The 27164-nt window shown below is 31.9% G+C and overlaps 1 protein-coding gene across 1 annotated transcript in view; it reads left to right on the top strand.

Annotated features, from left to right (window-relative positions):
• Positions 1 to 3: 3 nt before the first annotated feature.
• Positions 4 to 27164, top strand: part of LOC143074200 (uncharacterized) — a 72696-nt gene continuing 45535 nt past the window's right edge. Inside the window, exons 1-6 of the mRNA XM_076249750.1 lie at positions 4 to 331; positions 992 to 1227; positions 2115 to 2793; positions 4857 to 4883; positions 6792 to 7021; positions 24262 to 24331. Coding sequence (XP_076105865.1) covers positions 130 to 331; positions 992 to 1227; positions 2115 to 2793; positions 4857 to 4883; positions 6792 to 7021; positions 24262 to 24331 — 1444 coding nt within the window. The 5' untranslated portion in view covers positions 4 to 129. The remainder of the gene's footprint in view (positions 332 to 991; positions 1228 to 2114; positions 2794 to 4856; positions 4884 to 6791; positions 7022 to 24261; positions 24332 to 27164) is intronic.

Raw genomic sequence — 27164 nt, 5'->3', positions numbered from 1 at the left:
TGTAGCTTGACATTTGACATCAGTGTAGATACCGTGGTTCTAAATGACAGGTCTGTAGCTAGTTACAGATACCAGTGAACATAGAACAAAGATAAAAGTTTAGGAAAAATGTCTACTTGAGGAATAACCATGAGTCTATCAGAAGAGGAGTCAAACTTTCTAAGGTTTTACTTCCTGAACGTTAAGGTTGCATCAAAGGCTGCCAGAGTATATTTTGATTCGGTTCATCAACCAGCTGGACTTGCCAATGAACTTGCAAAAAATTCTGCAACTTTGAAAAAGCATCGATTTATATCAAAAATACAACTGAAGACGCTATATCCGAGTCCTGGTAAGTTGGTATATTGTTTGCTTATTTTCTATTGGTAAAAATAAAAACAGTTGTACTCTCAACTATTTATATGAATAGAAGGAGATTTGGGGTAAATATCAATGAGACAGCTCCTCAACAATAACATTTATATTAAAAGACATTAAGAAGACATCAATATGTGTCTATGTGTGAAGGTTCTTGAGACAAAGACAAACAAAGCACAAAAGTGGCAAGGATACATGGACACAGCGCCTTGAAATGCAATGCAATATTTTCCCCTGATCTTATGCAAACAAAGAATAATACATCAGTCAAAGGTAGAATAATAAAAATGATATGAAAAGGTAAACATTCGATGTAATGAATTGGATTATGGTTAGAATATAACTTGAAAGTTAATTTTAAGATATACAAATTTGATTCTATTAATTTGAGTACCAAAACAGATTGAACTTGGACTCTTTCAAAACCTTTAGTGATGCATTGACCTTTAAGATAAATCATGTACCGACAAAAGTTAGTTCTGTAAAGAGTTTGTTTGACAAAGTATTATATATTTGTAACACTATCGTTTGAATTGTTCATGAACTGACGGACGGACGGGTCAAACATATAATAACATAACTATATTAATTTAGAAAATGTGTTTACACAATATATATCATATATTTGTTACAGCTAGTAATGTTAGATCAGAAGACTTTGATACAACACTGATAGTGTGTCTTTTACGAATTATGACACCACGTGAAAGCACCCCTGTGAGGGGCTGGAATGAGTTACCACATCCAGGTGATACCAGTATAGAAGCAGACCTCGCCAGGATTAAATGGTACAGAAACAAGATGGTTCATCTTGGAGATGGGAGATTGTCCACTTCATATTTCAGTCGGTATTGGGGAGATTTAGAATGTGTAAGTATATATTGAACAGATCATAATAAGTCCCTTACCGGGGTAGTCAAAGGGGACTTTATGTTTGCACTTCGTCTGCCTGTCTGTCTATGTGTCCTTTCGTCAATTCGGCTAATCAGTTTTCACTCTTTTTTACGTGCTTGAAGATATTGATTTGATATTTTGTTTCATCAATACAAGTAACAAATCATGTCAGAATTTTTTTCAGGTATGATTATTTTGTGCAGAGTTATGACCCTTCGTTCTTATTCACTCAAATAATCAGTCTTCTTCTTTTTTTTCGTAATGCTGGAGTATAGTGATATAATAATTGGTATACAGTTTTATGATGACATGTTAAAGATAGCGTTTAAATTTTGTGCAGAGTAAAGGCCCTTGGTCCTTGACATTTGTCAAATAATAAATTTTCCTTTCTTTTTCCCTTCGTGCTTTAAGATTTTGACTGGATATGTGTTAAATAGTTTACACCATGAAAATCTGTCATGCATCAAGTTAGCATTTTGTTCCAGTAAAATGATTATTTAACCGATTGTAGACTATGTATTGCCATTCAATACTCTCAGAAAGCGTAAACATTTAATTTAGGAGTATATATATAGACAGTAAATAAAGTTGTTTAGTTGAGAAGACTTTATGAATCACTCTGTCTTGTCTGTATGTCTACATGTCTGCTTGTCTGTCGTAGGAAATTTGATGTTTTGTCACAATTGACACTAATATCTTGTATACGTAAATAGATACAATCATGAAAAAATCCACCAGTTTAAGAACCATATTGAGAAATTCATATTAGTTGTCTTCTATGCAATTTATAAATCAAAACTAGAATTGATTTATTATTTTTGTCGATTTCAAACTGACCTAAAATACTCCATATCAATTTATAGGCCATTGGACGTCTAAGTAGACAATCACTGTTGAGGGAAGCACAGTCTGTGCAACACATTGTCTTGGACAAATCACTTAAAGATATTTTGAACTCGCTTCACAACCTTCAGATGTCACAAGAACAGCTCACTAGTATAATCAATGATCTACAATCAACAATTCACAATCAAACAACTATAAGGGAAAAGCATGAAATTGAAATTCAGCAACTTGACGAATCTAATCAGAGAATTGAAGTTGATGTTCATAAACTTGCAACTGAGTTTTCTGAAACTAAGAGATCAATAGAGATTGGTACACAGAAGATTGAAGCTTGTAGGAAAGAAATAGAAATTATTCAAGAAAAGGCTATGGACGTACAAGAACAGGTGGATGTTTTAACACAGCAGTTATTAAGAATAGAATGCACAAATGACATAAAGTTTAAGGCAGTTGATAAACGGTTAACAAAATTTGATGGACAGTTAGCTAAACAAGATGCACAGTTGAAAAAGCAAGATAAACACATCGCAAAGCAAGACGAGCAAATGGCAAAGCAGGATGAACACATAACAAAGCAAGATGAACAGATAGAAAATCAAGGTGAACAGATGACCAAACAAGATGAGATCATGGCAACATGTCTACAAAACATCAATGATATCAGGAAAACACAACCCTGTACTGATAATTCATCAGGTAATATAAGATTGGGGAAGTGATTAAGTTGTTTTATGCTCTCATTTTTTATTACTCTTTTTTTACAAAAAAAACCCAAAGGAACATAAACAATCTGTTTAAATATTGAGAATTCCGAATTTCTAGTCACCATGGTCTAGAGAATCAGAATAGAAAAGCAAAAACAATTTTGTGTTTCTTACACTGATTTCACAAATAAACATAATTAATTAAGTGTTTCAGGATAACATTATCTCTTATGTTCACATAGGCATTGAGAAGCAAATATTCTGAAAGGTTTTTTTTATACCTTTAAAACAATAACACAATGACGTGATGTACTTGTACAGAGCCACATCAAATGGATATCAATTAAAACAAACTGAACAGTAAAAATATTATTTATAAAGACAAATTAAAGAATATTGTGACAAGTTATTAAGATGAAAAACAGCAACAATATCCAAACACTATACATCAAGACCATCATGTACTATTTGTGAAGTAGGACTAGACATTTTTACAACAAGGTCTTGGTACCCTCCGATGAACTTTTATTTTTTTAGAAAAAGGACGATACGCTTTTTGACAAACCACTGGAACATTAACTTTCTACTCAGACACTGGTGAAGTTTTATGTCGGAGTTTGAGAAGTAGCTGAAAAATCTTAAGTTGGGAAACATGTATCCCATATGCAGGTGGGGTTGGTATATTGCAATTGAGGTTGGGGGATTTTTAATTTATAGTCGTCTAAGCAAGAAACAGCTAGGTTATATAAATCAGTACAAGATGGTTATTATAAAATAACTAATCGGAAAATTTAAATTGAGAAAAATATCCAACGAGTGACCAAACAACACATAAGTTCACGACTGCGCGAAACTCATGAGTTTATTATCAGTGTTGTTCGGTCACGAACTGAATATATTTCGATATTTGAATTATTTGACTAGTTATTTTTTTCATAAAATACACAAATGCCTTTTTTTGTGAAACAGAAGTAGAAAAAGTAAGAAACTATTTCTTTTTTCTACGCATCACAATTTGTTTTGATCCGACGTTATCGACAACGTTTAATTCACCTGTGAAATAATCGGTTTTTATTTTAATGGGAAATCAATGTTATTTATTACAACCAATGTAATAAAAACAATGGTCATATTGTGTGAAGGATTATTAGTTACATAGTGTGCGCTAGTGACCTAACACGGTATATAAGGGGTCAGTAAATTCGAAATGGGTTGAAAGCGAAGCTCGAATCCCCATATGGAATTTACTGACCCCATATATACCGTACTACGTCACTAGCACAATATGTAACGAATTTATCTTATCGACTATCTTAACGTGTAAAATTAGACTTGTGATTTATCAAAATGAGCAAGACAGTCTTTAATACTGTTAGCATTAAAAAACTACTTCCATTGATCCCACAAGAACGGCCAACGATAACAACTTATTATGTTTAAATGTGTTTAATGAATTTATTTCAATCTTAATCATCAATTTCTTCGTCTGTTGAAACCTTTAAGATTTTCTCAGTTCCGTTTTGTTTTTATAAAGGGACGTAACACCACTACTAACCGTGTATGAAATAAGTCCCGCCTTTCTACTCCCCAATATGGAATATAAAGGGATGTAACTCCACTACTAACCGTGTATGAAATAAGCCTCGCCTCCCTATAAACCTAATATCAAATATACACGGTCTTCACGCGGACGCTTTTAACCAATCATATTCCTAGAAATGTATAGGAGGTAATATAAAAATACTTCCTCATTTGTGTCCTGTACACAATGTATCTCTTAAACAATTATTTTGCTACGTCGAAAAAAGGAAAATCCTGTTCTCTGTACTGTTCACATTGTATTGTTCGAAAGTGTTATCATATTGTATCAGGAAAACCATGCTTGCTATTTATAAATAAAAATTTATTTATATTTGAAACGTTTTATTGGTTTGTATATCTCATTTTATTTGTCAGATTCTGATGCCATAGATACATGTTATTTTAAATTTATTAAATTTATTAAACTATCAAGTAAAAACGTATCTAATCATTAAACTTTTGATTTTTTTTCAGAAGGACGAAAACGTAAAAGACTTGAGGGTAAATATTTATTTCAAAAACTATCAAATATTATGATTGGAATTCCTTTTTAATTACCAAGAAATAAATCAATCCGGAGAGGTTGAAATCATGATGTTTCCTAATCAAACAAAGATTGCCTGGAACCACATTGCATATACTTTAGTTTGCTTGCTGCAAACAAACATAATTTCTAGCGTCGTACTACATGTTACATCTATGGAACAAGCATAACTCGAAGGAATTTTTATTTGATTTAATTTGATTTATAAAATTTAAAGAAGCAGGAAGTTTGTTTTAGTGAATGGAGCATGTTCAGTGTTTGAGATAAGCTTCATATAATGTAAAAGTTTGCGGCGACGTTCAAGAAAAGTTAGATTTTTTTGGCCTGAAGTTAAGTCTGTTTACAAAGTTCTTGAATTTACCGAAAGCTGGAAGCTTGCAGCAAGCTTAACATTTGTTTGGCGAAAGGTTGTTGCTAGGGCGAACACTTGTGAATAACTTCCAGCGAACTGCAAAGATTGCCGCAAACTTGCGGCATTCTTACATAAGGAAATCGATCTGAGGAGTTTTGAAGGGCAATATCCGAGATAATTAGTATATGTTTTTATCTTACCTCCTATACATTTCTAGGAATGTGATTGGTTAAAAGCGACCTCCTGAAAACCGTGTATATTTGATATTAGGTTAGTAGGGAGGCGGGGCTTATTTCATACACGGTTAGTAGTGGAGTTACGTGCCTTTATATTCCATATAAGGTAGTAGGGAGGCGGGGCTTATTTCATACACGGTTAGTAGTGGTGTTACGTCCCTTTAGATAAACAAAACAGTACTGAGAAAAAATCTTAAAGGTTTCAATAGACGAAGAAATTGATGATTAAGATTGAAATAAATTCATAAAACACATTTAAATCTAACAACTTGTCATTGTTGACATCTGTTTTTGTAGGATCAATGGAGTTATTTCTTAATCGTGTTAATGCTAACTGTATTGAAGACTTAGATCAGTGGTCTAAATTTTACACGTTAAGATAGTTGGTAAGATAAATTCGTTACATAGTATGCTAGTGACGTAATACGGTATATATGGTGTCAGTATATTCCATATGGGGATTCGAGCTTCGCTTTCACCCCATATGGAATATACTGACCACATACAATCGTATTAGGTCACTAGCACACTATGTAACTAATAGTATCAAACCTTTCATTTATGCATCGGAGTTTTTATTCGCATCAAATATTAAAGACCACTTTCTAAAAGATATATTTGTTAATTCTGATCCAATTAATGTAGTTTTTTCCATTGCGATTTTTTTATATGTTATGATTCTTAAAAATTCTGCAGATCACATATTCAAAATCGTAATTTGTTAAATCATGTTAATGATAATGGCGTGTTGCTTTAGTCTGAAATGTGACCTTTATTTATATATATATTGTTTGTTTAACTTATGTTTAAAACATCCAGACTTATTAAGTTTATCTCTGTACTGAGCGTTCCTGATTTATTTGAACTGTATTCTTTCACGTAATGTTATAATTCAAGCGGTGTTTTTCACATTGTCATATAAGCTAGGAGTTTGGATAACAATACAACCAGGTTCAACTCGCATTGTTTTTCTTAATATATCCTGTACCATCTCAGGAATATGGTAGTTGTTATCAAATTGTTCGTTTCTATGTAGGTTGGCGTTTGTTTTTATAGCAGTTCAGTGTTACTGGGTTTTGTTTTTTTGTTTTTTCCCTCTTAAACCTGATATATTTCTTCAGTTTTGGTTTGTGACCCGCAATTGTTTCAGTTAAACCGATTTATGACTATTGAACAGCGGTTTACTACTACTACCTTTTTTTTGTATAATATTTACCTAACATACATTGTCCTCATTGATAAATTTAGTAAATAAACATATGATCTGTTCTTTTCAGATGACACTAAAGCACTTATTGAGGGAGATTTAAGAGAGGGTACATTTGTGTCTACTAAAGCATCGACAGATTGCATATCACTGCTAAACCAAAATGGAGTCTTGTTGATTACTGGCTGTGCAGGTACAGGAAAAAGTCGGATAGCTCGCCATGTTTTATATATGTATAATACTGGAGGTACATCATATAGATGTATCAAACTGAATACATTGGATGAGTGGGAAGATATGGTCAGTAGAGAAGATAATGTGGTGGTTTTACTGGACGATATTTTTGGTGAAACAAATTGTGTTTATAATAGAGAAAAAGATATACCAATTCTAGACAAGGTTCATGCATATGTATGGAAAGGAAACATTAAAATTATTATAACAATTAGAGATACAGTCAAACGTCGTTGTCAGGAGGTTTTTGATAGTCATAGGTTATTTCAGTTTGGATGTATTGATTTAAGTTCAAAAAAATATAATCTTAGCTGGGAAGAGAAATTCACTGTTCTCGAAAAATACATGAACATTGTTCGTCAATCGCACTTTGTAGGGAATGAAGGATTTGTCAACAGTAATGATGTTACAATGTTAAAGACGGATACGATCTGGAAAATAACTAATGGAAGTCCCGTCAAAGGGTTTCCATTAGCTGTATATCAATTTGTAAATAACGCCAAATATTTTAAGCTTGGAAGCAAATTTTTTGACAGGCCAACAGATGCTATGCTAGAAGATTTGAATGAAATAAGACGCAAGGGGAACGATACTAGGAAATATAAGATGCAGTATGCCGTTATGGTCTATACAGCAATAAATGAAAACTTGATTAACCCTCAAGATAGATCAATAGTTAGAGAAGTTAAAAAACTAGTTGAGGCAATATATGGAGAATCTTTAAAAATAAACAAATGTCACATATCAGATGCAGTTGATGATCTAAAAGGAAGTTATTTAGTAAACACGCCGCCCTATGAAAAGTCATACAGATTCCACCATCAAACCCTATTGGAGAGTGTCATCTTATCTTTTGCCCAGATTGATGACGAACATATAAAAGATATCGTACCTGTACTTAACTGGTCATTTATTCAGAAAATGGTAAAACCAGATACCTACAAAGAAAGAGAAGGGGAAGTTGTTTTGAAAATTCCCACTACCAGTTATGAAATATTGGCATTTAAATTAGTGGATATATATAAAGCAGCTTTCAGTGATCAAATAGATATTTCACAAGATACTGTTCTAGATGGAATAATAAACACAGAAATATTCCAACAAGAATTTGATCTCATATTTCGTTATTTATTAAAAGCTGTGGAAGAGGAAGACAATAAATATGAAGATAACAAATATCTATATGAATGTATATCGAGTGAAATCAGTACTATTGAAAGTGTTGAACATATGAAGAGCACACCAGTTTTTCTCTGTAACCTACTTATGTCAGTAGCAAAGACGGAAGGGCAGTTTGAGAAATATTACTCTATATTGCAAATGTTAAACCAAATATTCAAAAAGAGCAATGACTTTCGCACTATTGACTACATAAAAGGAACTTTTGTTACATCTTTATATGAAATATGCTCAACTAAAGATGTCAGATGTGTTAAAGCCACTTTGAATGTTTTGAAAGAAAACAAAATACCTGTGTTTCTAGATCAAGCTATCAGTCTTAAAGTTATAAATTACCAATCGCATTTTCTTTGTTCAAATTATACTAATTGTGCTTTTCTGACGTTTTGCATATGGAAGTCATACGAAGTACTTAATGTACCTGTATTGGAGTATTTACTGGCCTTGTACAATGAGACTCGATTCGATTTAAATTTATTTTTTAAATTCATTTATGGGACGGATTTAATGGAAACATGTTCATTTCTGTCTCATAAGCCGCTGAAATGGATGATTGAAAGATTTGAAGACCAGAAATTAGTGAAACTTGACAATATATTAAGAATGGCTTGCCAGTACCATTTGTTTGATACAGTTGAGTATCTTGCATCGAGATGTAAGGCATTTGATGCCGTTTCATGCTTGAAGATATTTTTGCATTATTCTGATGACAATGATGCTGTAGAACAAAATGATTATTTTGATTTTGATTCAAACCTGTTTTTCTTTCTTTTTTCAAAAATTGACAAAGCCCATCCAGAAATTCATTCCATTGTTATTTCAGTTTTACAGAAACCTGATGTCCCAGATTATGTCTGTGAAACACTACTTCCGGTTTGTACTAATAATGGAGAGCTGTTAAACATCGCTTGCGCAGAAGGGCTTTTCTATATCACAAAACTTATATTGGAAAAAAGTCAAAATGTTAGCATTCAGTCAGCTCTTATTTCAGCATGTATGAACAAACATGACTTTGCTTTAAGAAATGATGTTGGAAAGTTGGAAATAGTGAAATACATTATTGACAAATATGGGTGTGAACAGTTTGATTTAAAAGCTGTATGTGAACAGGCATATCATTGCAGAAAGTTCAACATAATAGAATGGTTTGTTCAGAATATTGATATAAATCTTTTGGATGAGAATTGTATTATAAATTTAGCACTAGAAAGCGAAGAATCAGATTTGGTAGAATGCATTATGTTGCAAAATATTGAAATAGCTAGTTTAGACAAAACAAAAGTTTTTAAATCATTAACTGAACATTGTACTGCCAGAAATTCTTCTAAAATACTAGAAATAGTAAGTAGTGTCTGGGATAGTACAGAGAATAAGACCGACATTAATATGGATGAAATAATAGAAACCGCATATCAAGGGAAATGTCTGGAGTTATTGATATGGATTCATACAAACTGTTATCCACACGTAGCTATTGATGCTGAAAAATTATTTATAACAGCATGTGTAAGTGAGAGGATTGACATAGCTGAATGGGTACTTGAAACTTTTGAACAAATACCATTGAACATCAATGCAGAGAAATTATTGATGTTACCAAATTTTACCAGTTGCCCAATGTACAATCACTTTATTAAATTTGAAACGATAGATAGGATACACTGGGTGCTTGAAACATTTGAAATACAACCTTTTCACCTAAAAGAATTTGTGATAAAATTGATAAGTATTAACCATTTTGTTCAGTGGAATACTAAAGATGCGTTCTTTGATTTGATTATTTCTTTAATTGAAAAATATGGTTCTCTCTTTAGTTCGGAGGATATGGAAGAAATAATGAATGAAGCTCTTGAAAAAAAATATTTTAATATTGTGAATTGGTTTCTTGAATATAAGACCTCTTGCACATTTGATAAACAAAATATTCTGAACAAAGCCTGTGGTTTTCATGATGCGCTTGCAACAATTATGATACTTACTAAAAGTTGCCATATTTTAGACATCAATCAAGCTTTCATTCAAGCTTGCATTCATGATAAATCACATAATTGTCAGAGTCTATTTGAACAAATGGGTCGCGATTCATTAGACACAGGTACAATTGTGAGTTTAGTACGTGATGAGAATGTTACTGATACTATCATGACATGGATTTTGAATAATCTTGCGCATGATCCAATTATAGTAAATGAAATTTTCATTTCTTCCTGCCAAAAAGGGAAATTTTATTTTGTGAAATATATATTTCAAAAATATGCCAGCGAACAACTTGACATTGAATCAGCTTTCGTTGATGCGTGTTTGAATCCATACAATTATGAACGGGATCAGACCGAAAACCTCTGTGTTATAGATTTTCTATTTAAAAAATTACCAGATCAATTACCTAGTATATCGATTGTTCTAAATGGATTATTGGAGAATGAGGATCTTGATGTATTACTTTACTTTCTAAAGAAAGGATATCGCAGGAAGTTCAAAATAGACATGAAATATTTTCTTAATGAAGTTTGTAGATATGGACATTTTAAACTAGTACACTGGATTTTAGAAAATGTTGACCATACAGAACTGGATAAAAAATCTGCATTTTATAACGCATGTACTACTAAGGATGTTTTTTGGTATTCGGTATTGAAATTACAATGTGTGTTTTTATTGAAGCACTATATACAGGATATATACGTGATTGAGGTGGATACAGTATTAAAATGCATAAATGAAACACCATCAGACTTCCCTCATCAATTTGTCGATGACTTAAATAACTGGCTGCTGTACATAAAACGTTTGAGAGGGAACGATATTTGAATCTAGAATGCTGTTTTGAATTTATATGAAGATAATATCCAAAAAAAGTCAGAAAAGTGTCCTTGTAAATGTTTTCTTGTTAGTGAATCCATTTGGCATTGAGTAATGTAAATGTTGCTGAAAAGACAAACAAAATATGATAGCAGTAGTTAACATCTCTTTTTGAAAGGAAACAAGATGTCGGCGCAATTTACATTCAATTTCTTTGTCTGTGGCCTAATCGGGAAAATCCGTTGGGTTAGAGGTAAAATAAATCTGCAAACTCCCTAGATTTGCAGAAATAACATAAACCACCAGACCCGTTTAATTGCATAAATACAAGATTCATTACTATGGTAAAAAATGTTATTCAAGGGAAAATATATCACTTTCCTGTTTTTGGGTCGAAGTGCAGATTAAAATGAATAATCTTTTCTATATATGCAATCGTTTGAGACTTTTATTTTTCATTACATTTGTTTGAATAGTATTTTGAAAATGTTTTGATTCGTGTATTTAGAACTAATATGTGTTTTGTGCTACACATTTGATTTATGAATTTCAAAGTAGCATTCGGCACAAACATTTAGAAATCGAGATTGGAATAAACTGGTATTAAGACAGACCAAAAATGAGAAATTCTATCAATGAATGATCATAACTATGTATTTCATATTTATTTTAACTTCAAAAACAATTCTTCACTCATTTCATATATGTTTTAATAAAATATATATTACTCTATCTATGTGTATGCATATTTCATCTATATATATATGTCAATTCCTAATATATGTATCAATAAACTGCAGTCAAATTTTTATGTGCTTATCCAATTCTTGCCATTTGAATATTAATCATAAATATCTATATAATTGGTTGCTGCGTGTAAATGGGAGAACACTACCCTTATATTCAATCAGGTGGGGCTTCTTTTTATCCAGCTCTGAACACAATATCAAAGATTATTAGATACTGATTAAAGGAAAATAATCCTTATATATTTATTGATTGTCTCCAATATGAACTCTTTCTTACTTGTGCATGTAATAATTATTCAGTGTGTTATTGTGTTGTTTATTATTATTTCATTGTTATAACAACAATTATTGTAATCATTGTACGCCACCGAGTAATCTATTCTATTATATTCTATACCATGTACATGTATACGAATGACTCAATTTTTGTATGCAAGGAAATAAATCAAATCTGAAACCTTTTTTTTATAATCATTTTAAGTTCATTTTGCTGGAAAGAAAAGTATCTTCTTCCATCTCGTTGCATCCGTTGTTCGTAAATCTTTTTTTTTAAATCCTCCCTGAAACTGCTCAATGGATTTTAACCAAATTTTGTCTGCTTCATCCATAAGACGGTTTTTGATTTTTGACCACGTTTTATCAATATCGTCCTCTTCCCCTGAACATGCTGAATGTTACAAATAGTATACAGACGTATTGCCGGATTTGTTTTTACATTAGTAATGTTAGCACGACGCCTGCCACATGTTGAGCAGGTTCGACAGACCCTTCTGGAATACCTGAGATAAACCCTTGTTTAATTTTTGATGTGGTTTGTTTTGCTCCGTCTTTTTTTTCTGTGTTATGTTTTTTATACACTTTTATTTGTATTCTTATCATTTTCTCTGCTTTTGCAATGGATTTGTCAGTTTATTTTCAGAATTATCTATACCTTAGAGATATTGTTTGTGTTTGCGTAAAGCTTTATTTGATGAGTTAGAAAGTCCCTTGTGTATCTTTCGTCTCTCTTAATCAACCGACATGGTCGCAGTGTCTAAACATTAAACATAATAATTGCTGTTTTACCTAATCGAAAAATCTCTGAGAATTTAAAAATGGTCAGCACAACAAATAACATCCACCCTGACATTTGGAGAAAATCGGACGAGTCTTTTTGAGTTATATTAATCCCTCAAGTATCCAGTGTTTTCTTTATTTTTTGCCGTAATTGGTTGTTATCGTAAAAAATTAAATGTTGAAAGTGTAAATTGCGAAAATATTAGTACGACAAGATATAAGGTTATCATTGTGAAAGTTCATTTAAAGACATGTAGTCCTTACAGTATGCTATATTGCCTTTAACTGCGTCCTACTACAGTTACTCAGAGCGAGAGGGGGCATTGTTGACTTTTGTGATTTATAAATACGTCTATAGTTTACAATAACGGATATTGCCTTCATTACACTGCGCTTCAGTTACGTAACGCGAGGGCTCCATTACTGATTACTGACCAAATATTTTTCAAGAAAAACATCTATACCTCACAGTGAGAGTCATTGAGTTTGATTGCATCTTGCTACAGCTCCTGACCTTGAAAGATTAATGGTGGAATATTTCTTTTTAAATCTCTACTGAGATATTGAATTTGATTAAGTCTTGCTACATTTACAGTATTTTTGACATATACATGTATCTCTTCAATGGTTTCGGTACTTATAGATCTTCGGATTTCAAATGTTTGGCTTTGAGCGTTCCTGATGAAAGTTAATCTAGAAAAGCGCTTCGGACGCAAGAAATTAATAACGTGTTGTTTTCAATATTTTACAGTTTGTGAGTGGTAAATGATTGACACATTTTATTTTAAAAAGGTCTATAACTTACATTGATATAAATTGCCTGTAATTTCGTGATGCTACTTTTGAGAAGCCCATGGTTGAGTATTTCTCTGCAGGAAGATATTATTTTGTTTGTATCTTCGCTTCATTGTCTTAGATCCATGATGGACCATTATAATGTTAGAAAAGTCACATTTAAAGGGAACAAACTGCATTTGATTAGACTCTCTACAGATACCAATTTGGAGGGGGTGATGTTGATCTTTTTATTTAAGAAAGTGTCTTTATCTTCAGTACAAGATATAGCCTTTGATTGTTCCTGGCTTTAGTTACTTTTTTTATTGCCTTCATTGCGTCGCGCTGTTGTTACTGATTGTGGTAATCATTTTTACTTCCGAAAACCTCTATATCTAACAGTTTGACATATAAACCTTGATTGCATCTTCACTTTTGTTACTCATTTTGAGGGGTCACAGTGGACCAGGTATAAACACCATGTAGATCAATTGATCAATTATTTATATGTTCATGTCATACTGAACACAGTGACGGATCCAAAACTTTTTGTAAAAAGGGGGGCTCCGGTCACGCTTTAGTGATTTTCTATGTATACAACCAAATTTTTCCAAGCAAAAGGGGACCCGGGCCCCGCCAGATCCCCCCCCCCCTTTGATCCGTATTTAGAACATTGTCTATTTAGTTCGCTTTGCATAATTTAGGTTGTAGGTTGTATTGCTCTATAAACTAATTTACGTTATTATTAATTTCAAATAAGAATATTGTATTGTTACAACTGTGCAAAAGAATATCAGATTATTACATGGCATTTTTCATATCGCATGTATTATCAGCCCTAGGTTCAATATCAGCCCAAGAGCCGCATGGCTCGAGCGCTTATATAGACCGAGGACTGATAATACATGCGATATGAAAAATGACATGTTATGATCTTTTTATCATATGCCTCCTCAATGGAGAAAAATCACAGATTCATATATTGATCATTTTACGTGGTTCCCAAATAGAAGTTCAAAGAGTGAAAAGTTCACGGACGTCGGACTCCAAATTTAGTACATTCGATATGAAATCTTTCTATCAGATGCCTCAACAGAAAAAAAAACATTTTAATATGGACGAAACGACAAAAGAAATTATTCCAAAATATACATAATGAACACTGTTTGAAAAAGTGAACTTTTTAACGTAACTTTCTTAATTATGTTTGAAACTTTTAAAAAACGCATTTATTTAATAATTTGATTTTTTTTAATTTTTTTTTTTTTTAATTATTTTACAAAATATACTTTCCAGCCATGCGGCTCTTGGGCTGATATTGAACCTCGGGCTGATAATACATGCGATATGAAAAATGCCATGTAATAATCTGATATTATCATACAGTAAAAATCATATGTTATTTAGTCTAAGTATATGATAATGAAGAATATCACCTCCTTCAATATTCAATTCAAAAATACAACACTCAATATAGTTGTACTGTTGTAATTGTGTAATTGATTGTGTCTTTGTTAAAAATTGCCCAGCCTTGCACTTTGTATATTCGTATGTCTTTTGTATACATGTCTTATTGACAACCAAATATTTGGATTTTAAAACGCAACGAATTGATTTGATTTTTTTAAATTGATTTGTATTGTCCTTATGATAAAACTATTTAAACGCTCAATGGAGTGCATCATTACGTATAAGCTGATAATTTAAATTTGTTATTGAGGGTCTGAATGGAGTTCAAAGAATAGTAGCTCAATGGTCTATACTGCTGAAAAATTTCTTAAAAATAAAGAAAAGAGACAAATGAAATAAAAAATCCCGACAAAAAAGCAAACATGGAACAATAGAAAACAAAATAACCTGAAAAAAATTAAAAAATAAGATAAAGAAATGGAGAATCCCGATCAAGACCCTCACTAATATAGTGAATGTTAAACGGTAATAACGGAGGTAATAACCTTAACTGAACATATGCAAAAAACGAAAGTAGAGATTACCGAAGCAACTGCATTGAACATAAACAGGTATAAACATTTAAGAGGCATACCAAAGTAAAAGAGGAAAGGCAAACTATTGTGTTTTAAAAAAACGAGTTATTTCGTACTGTTTTAAAGGTAAATAACACATTTATTTGAACACCAGGCATCATAAAATAAACGTGTGGAAAATGTCCTGCATATAAAAGGACAGCCCATTGAAGTCAGGGTTAGTGTTAATTAAACTACACTCCTTTTAAGAGTAGGCTAGTCCGACAGATAACCAATCTATCTGTCTGAAGAACTAGGTTACTGAGGAAGGTAGTATATATTTACTTAAAAGTGATTCCCGGCTCAGCTAACAAGCAAGCTTACTAAATATACTACCTTAACACTAAATGCAATCTGCTTTAATGAACAACAATGAATAAACATGTAGTTATGTTTCCTGACTTCCTGTCTAGTGACGACATTGTATTTTTAACTTACCATACCATATATATTAGTTTCGAAGTTTGTTTAAGTAATTAAATTAATTTAAGCCTAATTTCGTCTATTCTTTATTTTATGCCTTTTATTCTGTATTATGTACGCCTAAACCAGACTGTCATATATATATACCCTCCTCTTATCTGCGGAAAATTCAAAACGGAGAGTCAGTAATCAAATGTCAAAATCAAACGTTGTAAACAATAAACGAGTGGATGATAATTGTCATATTCCTGATATGGTACATGCATATTATTATGTAGAAAATATTGGATTGAACCTAATTTGAAAGGTAACCAATTAAAAAAAACTCTAACATGTCACATCACATTCTGCAACATTAGTTTGCTTTTTGGTAACAGGTAAACTTTTGAGGTTTAAATTATCATTTTTTTAGCTCTTTTTTTTAGTAAATTTTGAATTTTTGAATTGTATTTACATACAGTATGTCCCGAGATCAGGGTGGGTTGGATTTCTAAGTTAGAACTTAAATTATGTTTTGCATTTAAGACATTTAAGTAATATATTGTGTTTATTTTGTAGAACTAGCAAAGATGAATGGCAACATTATATAGCAAAACTGTTTTGTAAAATGCATTCTACAAAAAAGGACAGCTTATTCTTTATATCCTATAGTCGAGGTCGAGTTATAACCCTTTAAAAATAACAAAAATACAGACCTCAAAGGTAAATTCAAAATGAAAAGTAAAAAGCAAACATACACACTAGGTAAAGATGGCAAAAATTAGGTAACATTAGTCAAAAATGAACAAGCATACACATATGACCTCAGCAGAATATCACGATGTTGGGATGTATAAATACAGAACTATACGCCAAAAGTAATCAATATAAATAAACTAAAGACCTTGCAATGTTTGTACCGATTTTAGCGGGTTTGCAGAAATCATATAAGATAGGGCAACTATATATATAGTTTTTGTTAATGATGACCTATGTGTAGACCTTCTTCAAATAATATTTTATCAAAATATACAATTTCGTTAATCATGACTTTTGTGTACACCTTATTTTAATTGTTTTTTTTTATCAAAAAAATGTCTAAACATAGGTCAACATGATAGAAATTGTCCACCAATTCCTTTTTTTCTTTTTTCCCCCTCATCATCCAGTTTTTCTCAAAAGTAACCTGACAGAGAGAGAAATTTAAAAAGTAAAAGAAATTGTCTACAAATTAACAGCATTGCCAAGTTCTCAGATTCCTAAGGTGTCCATTGCCTTATTATGACAATCCGTTACACTATGTCAATAGCATGTTTACAGTGTTTGCCTTATCAGGTCCGATATTCGTCATTTTTCAATTGATTTTATATGATATAATTGGAGTAATCACTCTAAGTATGAGTTTAATAATGTATTCTATAGAATCAGGAATATGACAGTTAATTCCATTTGTTTGGTATGTTTAATATTTTGATTTTGCCATTGACTACGGACTTTCTGTTCTGATATTTCGTCGGATTCCGTTATTTCATTTTTCACTTTGTAAGGACTAAATTTTATGTTATATTGTAAGTTCAGCATCGCGTTTAATCTTGAAAAATATATAACAAAAACATGTGTAGGCTTTTCACGGATTTATCAAATTTTGAATGCTCCTCATATGAAATGAAATCAAATATGTGACCTAAAATTTTAATTGTAGTTATTTTTATTGCAGATCTTTAGGCGGTAGACAGGATGTAACTTGATATTTGACATCGGTGTGGCTAAAGTGCGTTTAGAGGACAGCTGTGTAGCCAGTTATTTTAGTATAAAGAGAACAAAGATACAAAATTAAGGCAATACCACTACTTGAGGAATCAACATGAGTCTATCAGAAGAAGAGTCATTCTTCCTAAGATTTTACTACCTGAATTTGAATGTTGCTACAAAGGCTGTCAGAGTATATTTCAATTCGGTCCATCCACCAGCTGGACTTGCCAATGAACTTGCAAATAGCTCTGCATCTTTGAAAGGACTTCGGTTCATAACAACACCTCAAATGCAGACATTATATCCAAGTCCTGGTAAGTTGACATTTCGTTGGTTATCTTTGGTGATAACCCACCAAGAAAAATATGTTGGGGGTAACCTATAGTCGTCAAAAATACCATTATATTTGGTAAAATTCTGTTAGAAAGACAAACAAAGTACACGTACATTGGCAGTTATGTGTGGACTTACGGTAATACATGAAATATTTGCGACTGGATGATAGGCAAACAAAGACTAGTACATCAGCCAAAGTTTGAATTACACAAATAATGGCCTGATCTATACGGATTTTTGTAAAAGGTTTTGATAAACTAATATAGTAAACCTGGCATATATCACTGAATAATTCTAAGAAGAGCATAGAAAAATACAAGACCGGTTCATGGTTACAAAATTACACATACACATATACAAGAACATTTAGTTTACCACATATACTGTATATTAAGGGAGTTCTCCTCTCATTTTCAAAATAATCAACTTTCAAAGACTAGTTTATATTGATAGGGGATCATTGAAGGAATCAAAAGAGCAAAATTATATACATATATAGGTCAATGTGCTTGTTATTGCGATATTAGCCATTGAAAATTTGACGGGAAAGTATTCTTTCTTGACTTTTCTTAGCTTTATTATTGACAAGTTTAAGTTCTCAAAAACTATAAAAAAAATAATTAAAAATTTATAAAACATTTACAGCTGGATAATCATCATACATGTAAAAGATTTCTAAAAAAAAAATAGGTGTCAATGGCGAAATTTTTTAAAGGCATTAAAATGAATAAAACCAGAGAATTCCGAAAATCTGACAAAAATTCCAAAACATGAAAAGCGAACTTCCTTAACATTAAACATATCTAATAATATGTTACAGCAAGTAATGTTAGATCAGACGACTTTGATACAACACTAATAGTTTGCCTTTTACGAAACCTGGCACCACGTGAGAATGCCCCTATAACAGGTTGGGATAACTTACCACATCCAGGTGATACCAGTACAGAAGCAGACCTTGCCAGAGTTAAGTGGTACAGGAACATGTTAGCTCATCACGACGATGGAAAATTAACTCAGACAGATTTCAGTATAGGCTGGGGAGAACTAGAATGTGTAAGTATTAAAGTCTTGATAAATAATAGCTACATAGACGGCAAACAAAGTTAATTTGACGGGAAGTGGCATACGAATCAACCGTTCTTGGCTGGCTGTCCACCTGTTAATGAGACTTGTACATTACATACAAATGCAATAATTAATGACTAATATTGTAGAAGTGTATACAGTGTACAATATATTTTTGATTTAGAATCAATTTGTGTTTTAATTCCCCGAGAGTATCATCAGCCCAGTAGTCAGTATTTCTGTGCTGACATGAATTATCATTGATATGGTCATATTTATAAATTAACTGTTTACAAAACTTTAGAATTTTTGAAATACTAGGGCTTTTCTACTTCAGGAATAGATAACCTTAGCTTTTTTAGGAATTTTTGTCCTCAGTGCACTTCCACTTCGTACTTTATTTGGCCTTTTTAATTTTTTGGAATTCGAGCGTCACTGATGAGTCTTTTGTAGACGAAACGCGCGTCCGGCGTATTTACCCCCAAAAAATGCCCATATATGGCAAAAATTTATTATTGCTATTGTTGAACAATAAACAAAACTTCGAGATTAATTATTGCAATTTTAGAAAGCTTTACTCAACAATAATACGTAAACTCTGCGTAAAAACCTTTAGGAATCGTAAGTGACCTCATTAAACTTTCGTCATATCTATCCACAAACATGCCAAATTCTACCAAAAATATGAAGAATCAACAGTATTCGTTTTTATGGAATTTACTAGAACTACATTTCAGGTTTAGATTTAAACATCAATAACTTTCGAATGGTTTATTGACTTGTTAACGTACTTTTACTATGTTATAATAATTTAGTATTCTTATTTATAGACCATTGGACGTCTTGGCGGACCATCACTTTTGAGGGAAGCACAATCTGCACGACACATTGTCTTGGACAAATCACTAATAAATATTTTAAACTCGCTTCACAACCTTCAGATGTCACAAGTGGAGCACACTAGCATGTTAAATAATCTCCAATCAGCAATTAACATCCAAACGACTATACATGTAGAGCAGGATATTAAGAATCAACAGCTTAACGATTCTCTTCAGCAAGGGGAAGTAAATGCACAACGAATTGCAACTGAAATTTCTGATATTCACAGAACAAAAGAGGTTTGTATAGAAAAGATTGAAGAATGTAGGAAAGAAATAGAAACAATTCAAAAAAAGGTTACGAAAAATGAGAAACTCTTGGATAATTTTACACTGAAGTTATCAAGAATAGAATGTAAATATGACATCAAGTTTAATGAAATTGATGTACGGTTGAGAGAACAGGATGGACAGTTGGCTGAACAAGGTGCACATATGACAAAGCTAGATGAACAGGTGACAAAGCAGGATGAACAGATGGTAAAGCAACGTGAAACAATTGCCGGGCAAGGTGAAATGATGGCAACATGTTTGAAAGACATTGATGATATAAAGATAACACAATCTGTTACTGATCATTCATCAGGTAAGACTCTTTTCTCGAACAACTATATTGGACAGAACGATCGTCGCGTTGTGTCATTGATAAACATTTTAATCTCGACGATGTAGACATCATACTGTTGGGAGTAGTAATAATGATTGATCATAGATGCACATTCTCCACTGTAGTGTTAAAAAAGTTGCCATGCTGTGGCAATGATAATAACATTTTGCTCTATATTATGTACCCATGATATAGTTTGTAAACTACTATTACTACTATAACTTCTATATGTGTCAAGGGTAAACAAATTCTGTCCCTAGGGCTAAAAAAGTATATATTGGTTACAGCAATTATGATGATGTGTCAAGGATAAACACTACTTGCTCTTGGAGCTGGAAGGAATAAAATGTGAGGAACAATTTCATACTAAATAATAAATAAACATATCCTGCTCTCTGTTGTGTTCCAATGAATCTGTAAATAAAATACCATTTCTTGTATATCAAGCTTGTATAAACACACCCCTTTAAATAAACAGTAACCTTCTATTATTACCAACAGTTGCCTTCCTTCTTCAAAGATAAACACATCATGTTGTACGATACGTACACAATCTTAACATAAATATATATCTTGGGTTTGCAACAAGTTTGTGAAATTATGATATACAAATGTATGTTTATCATAATCTTGAAATGAGTTGAGTGATTTTTTTTCAATTTATTGGAATTTGTCGGCGATAGTGGAGAATTCAACAAAGAATGTTAAAATATGAAAACCATGAGAAAGTCAATTTCAAGTTTGTCATAACACAATATTTGATTAAGAACTGAAAATCAAATAATTTTTTGCAACATTTCCTTTATGATTTGAAAATACTTATTTTTACAAAACTTATTAATTCAGAAAGGTTATGTCAAAATGTTGACTCATTTCAAACACTGGAAATTTTTACTGCGTAATAATAATAGAGGTGGTGAAGTTTTATTGTTGCATATATTTACACAAACACTTATCATGATGTGACAAGGATAAACATTCTATTTTCTATAGCCTGTACCCGACATTCTGTTAAGAACAATTATCAGATGTGTCAAGGACCAACACATCTGTTATTTGTACTGTACACAATAAATCATATAATAATACATATAATGTGTCACAAATAAATACATTTTACCTGTTGTACTGTACACATTATATTTTTTCGGATCAGTTATCAATTTGTATCAAAAGACAAAAAAATATTCGAATCTTCTTAATTAGTGTGTAAATCTCATTTTAATTGTCTATACTCAAATCAATAGATACATGTAGTAAACACGTTATTAATTACAAAACTCTTGAATATTTTCAGAAGGAAGAAAACGTAAAAGACTTGAGGGTAACTATTTTCTTTTAAACATTATCAATTATTTTGATTTAAATCTGACAGTCATTTGTTTGTTTATCAATTTGTACAACATTTAAAACTGACTTTGACGTTATCTGCCTAATATTAAACAATTCTATGAGAATGACACCATTATTTTCTGCCAACTGGTTCCTTCAAAAACGTATTTGGACAAGACATGTATCGATGTCACAAAAAAAATATAACATTTAAATTAAGCACATGTTCATGAGCCAAGACTCCGTGTTGAAGGCCTTATTTTGACCAATAATGGTTTACTTTTATAAATTTGATTGGTGGGATAGTTGTCTCAATGACACTCATACTGCATCTTCTTATATCTAGTTAGATTGGCGCAAACCTTTGCACCTATAAATATGAAACATGCGTTCATCAATAGAAATCTTTCTGATAGACGTTGTGTTATAAAGAGGAAAATTTGCGGAATACATGCGATGGTAGTTTAACTTTTTACAATCGCTTAAATTGATTTAGAAAAGAAGACAAAGGGAAACAAACTATAGTCGAGCGAATTGCACAAATTCCAAGAGTGGCGAGACCCAGTGTGTTGAATACGAATTCTTTCACAGTAAAAATGTCACAATTGATAAACTGATTAATCAGGCGACTATATACTGGTATAGATCTAAAGAATTAAGACCGTGCAAACATGCTTCTAAAGAGCTGATGGCAATAATCTGCTAATTGTATTGATTTTTTTTTTTTTGTATTCTTGTCTTTGCTAGTGTGTCTGTCTAAATGCCGTTTTGTGCTTCTTTGTTACATATTTGTGTGTTTTAAAGTGATTAGGATTAGAACATAATATTGACTGCTGTGCCACTAATTTTTACATTTTTACCAATTATGTCTGTTTGTTTTGTTCACATCTCGTTATCTATATAATGGAATTTGATGCGACTGTAAATAGGCTTAGTTAGTTATAAACCCAGGTCAAATCCACAATTTTCTACAAGTCAGGAATATGACAGTTATGTATTTGTTTGGTGTCTTTTAGCTTTCGATTTTGACATTCGATCGGTGACTTTTCTTTTTTAATTATCCTCGAAGTACTGTTGTGATTTTACTTTTTGCATATTGTTTTTCTTTAGGACAACCATTTAAGAAGGGCTATGCATGCCCATACACTATAATGCTTATCTTCAAATTCGCGAGTCTCATCAACAATTTGTTTCGATAGTTATGTATTAAACACATTTTGTGGCCTTTCCTCGTACACAGATGAACATTGTCAACTATAAAAACTACGAAAACGTTTCATAGTATAATTGCTTCATCATGTTGAAGATATATTTCAAATTCTTCAAAAGGCCTGATTGAATTGTTTGACAACACAAATCTTTCCTCACTAAATATTTCTATCAATACAAATGAAATTGTTAAAAGCTACAAAGATGTTGTGAAAGAAGGAACAAAAATTTGTGACATGTATGACTTAATACAGTATATAAATGTTTACTCTGTAGATGTGCATATCGACTATCGACAGGAAATTATGATTGAATCTTTTTTCTTACAGTTATTTTATTTGTCCAGTGACAATGTAGGGGCGTGGAGTATGTCAGCGCGCTCACTAAGGTTATTTAATTGATGTTTAATCAACATACAGTTTTCACGTTGATAGTTGAATATTTTTACTTTGTTTTAGATGACACGAAAGCTCTTATTGCGGAGGATTTAAGAGAGGATACATTTGTTATCACCAAAGCTGTAGCAGATGGCGTATCTCTGCTGAAACAAAATGGAGTCTTGTTGATAACTGGATATGCAGGTACAGGAAAAAGTCGGATCAGTCGCCATATTCTACATATGTTTTGTACTAACGGCATATTATATAATTGCATTAAACTGAATACATTGGACGAGTGGGAAGATATGGTCAGCAGAGATGATAATGTGGTGGTTTTACTGGACGATATTTTTGGTGAAACAAATTGTATTTATAGCAGAGAAAAGGATGCACCAATTATTGACAAGGTTTACGCGCATGTATGCAAAGGAAATATTAAAGTCATTATAACAATTAGAGATACAGTAAAAGGTCGGTGTCAGGAGGTTTTTGATAGCCATAGGTTATTTAAATTTGACTGTATTGATTTAAGTTCTGACAGATATAAACTTAACTGGAATGAGAAAGCCTGTGTTCTCGAAAAATACATGAACATTGTTCGTCAATCTGACTTTGTAGTGAATGCAGGCTTTGTCGACTGCAATGGTGTTACAATTTTAAAGAAAGATGAAGTTTGGAAAATAACAAATGAAAGTCCCATCAAAGGGTATCCATTAGCAATTTATCAGTTTGTAAATAATGAAATATATTTTCAGCTTGGAAGTAAATTTTTTGACAGACCAACAGAGGCTATGCTAGAAGAAATGAATGAAATAAGATGCAAGGGTAAAGATCATTGGAAGTATATGATTCAGTATGCAGTTATGGTGTACACAGCAATAAATGAAAACTGCATTTACTCTGATGAGGGCTGGGATAGAGGGCAAGTTGAAAAAATAATTGATGCAATATATGGGAAGACCATCAAACTTAAAAAATGCGACATACCAGACGCAGTTACTGAACTGAAGGGAAGCTATTTAGTGACTAAGCCAAATGAAAGGTCATACCGATTCCATCATCCAACACTTCAGGAGAGTGTTATTTTATCTTTTGCACAGATCGATGAAGAAAATATGAAAAATATCATACCTTTACTAAGCTGGTCATTTTTCCTGAAAATGGTCAAATCAGATGAATACATAGAAAAAGAGGGAGAAGTTGTATTGAAAATTCCACCTAGCAGTTATAAACTATTGGCCTATCGATTAGTGGATATGTATTTTGCAAAAATTGAAAATTCTTTTTGTGATAGATATGGCAATTGTTTTCTAGCTGAAGTAATAGATACAGAAGTATTTCAACAAAAAACGACCATTCTTCTGACTTATTTACTGCAAGCGTTTGAAGATAAAAGAGGTGGCCATTTAAAAAAATTCATGACAGCTTTTGAATATTTATTTAAATCAATGGTGTATGAAGTTGATAGTTGTGATGAAAATTTGAAGAGGAAACCCGTTTTCCTTGCTAATTTGCTTATTTCGATTGCCCAAACAACGAGACAGTTTAAGGTATATAACTTAATATTACAAAAGTGTAATCAAATAATTGAAGCAGAAAATAACTATGCCGCAATCGATTACATGAAAGCTGCGTTGATCACATCTCTATATGAAATATGTTCAACAAAAGATGTAAGTTGTGTAAGAGCAACGTTACATTCAATAGACGGTAACAAGATAACTGTTTTACTTGATCAAGGTATAAATCTAACCACTCTGGGATTAATACCTTCATATAGCTTTACATCTGGTTATAGTTACAATGATGATCATTGTGTTTTTCTTATGTTTTGTATATGGAAAGCATATGAAGCATTTAATGAACCTGTGTTGGAGTACTTACTTTCAATGTACAATAAAATTCCATTCGACGTTAGTTTGCTTTTAAAGACATTTTATAGTACGGATTGGGTGAAAGGATTGACATCTTTATCTCATAAGCCATTAAAATGGTTGATAGAAAGATTTGAAGACAAGGAATTAGTAAATACTGATTTCATATTAAAAACAGCTTGCCAGTGTCAAATGTTTGATACCGTTCAGTATCTTGCATCCAGATGTGCAACATTTGATGCCATTTCATGTCTTGAACATTGTCTGTATGAAACTGGTGAAGAAAATGACCCAGAATTTTCTTCAAATTTTAATTTTAATGAAGATTGTTTTAAATTTCTTCTTCCAAAAATTGATATCACCTCCCCTGAAATACATTGTATTGTTTTTGCAATCTTACAGAAACCAGATGTTCCTGATTATGTGTGTAAAGCTATACTACCATTTTGTATAAATAATGAAGCGATGTTGACTTTGGCATGCAGAGAGGCACATTTTTACATCACAAAACTAATTTTGAAAGCAAGCGACAACGCTAACATTCAGTCGGCTCTTATGTCAGCATGTATTGGACAAACGACAAATTTTTGGAGCTGTCTTGATTCATATAATGAAGTTAAAAATTTGGAAATAGTAAAATTTATAGTTGGAAAATATGGATATGAACAATTTGATTTAAAAGTGGTATGTCGACAGGCATTTTGGTCTAAACAGTTCAAAATAATAGAATGGCTTGTTTTGAACATTGATATAAATCTGTTGGATGTGCATTGCATTTTGAATTCAGCCTTAGAGGATAAAAACACTAGCATATTAGAATGCATAATTAATAATACTAAAATAGCTAATTTAGATACAAATGAAGTTTTAAAATCCGTAACTGAACACTTCTCTGTTGTATGCTCTACTGAAATATTGCAAATAGTTAGCATTATCTGGAACTGTACAGAAGATAAGGAAAAATTGAAAATGGAGGAAATTGTAGTTACGGCATACGACAAAAGATGCTTTGAGTTAATTATATGGATTCGTGAAAACTGCAATTCATATGTTTCCATTGATGCAATTAAAGTATTAATGTTAGCATGTAAAGATGGCAGAACTGATGTATCAAAGTGGATACTTAATGCTTATGTAAAAACATCATTGGATTTTAATGAAGGTAAATTATTCATGCTAGCATGTGATGCCATGTCAACTTATAGATATGATATCAGAAAGATAAGCATGGTGAAGTGGGTAATTGAAAATTTTCAAGTTAAACCTTTTAACTTAAAATTAGGTCTATCAAAGTTATTAGGTCATGCGGAATATCAAATTTGGGAAGTAAGTGATGATTTTTTTGAATTGGTTATTTCTATACTGAAAAAATGTTTAGATTTTCTAAGTATAGACGATAAAAATGAAATGGTTAACAAATGCCTTAAACACAAACATTATTATGTTGTGAATTGGTTTCTGGAAAATGAGAAATGCTATTTACTTGATAAGCAACACATTTTGAATGAAGCATGTAGAGATTCTCAACTTGAAACTATTTACATGCTAAACGAATATTTCCATTCATTGGACATCAATGAAGCAGTAATTAATGCATGCACTGTGAATAATCTTGAAACGTCATATGTTTGTGATTACCTGTTGGAAGAAACTAATGATGCTGCTGTAAACATAAGAAGAATAGTCAATTCAGTATGTGAGAATTATGTCAGTGACAATGCTATGAAATGGGTTCTTCTGAAATTTTCGCATAACCAAAATGCCATTAATAAAGTTTTAATTTC

This window comes from Mytilus galloprovincialis, chromosome 5, assembly GCF_965363235.1.
Source record: "Mytilus galloprovincialis chromosome 5, xbMytGall1.hap1.1, whole genome shotgun sequence".
In the NCBI taxonomy this organism is placed as follows: domain Eukaryota; kingdom Metazoa; phylum Mollusca; class Bivalvia; order Mytilida; family Mytilidae; genus Mytilus; species Mytilus galloprovincialis.
Note: the sequence above shows the minus strand (reverse complement) of the source record. Positions and strands in the feature narration are given on the sequence as shown.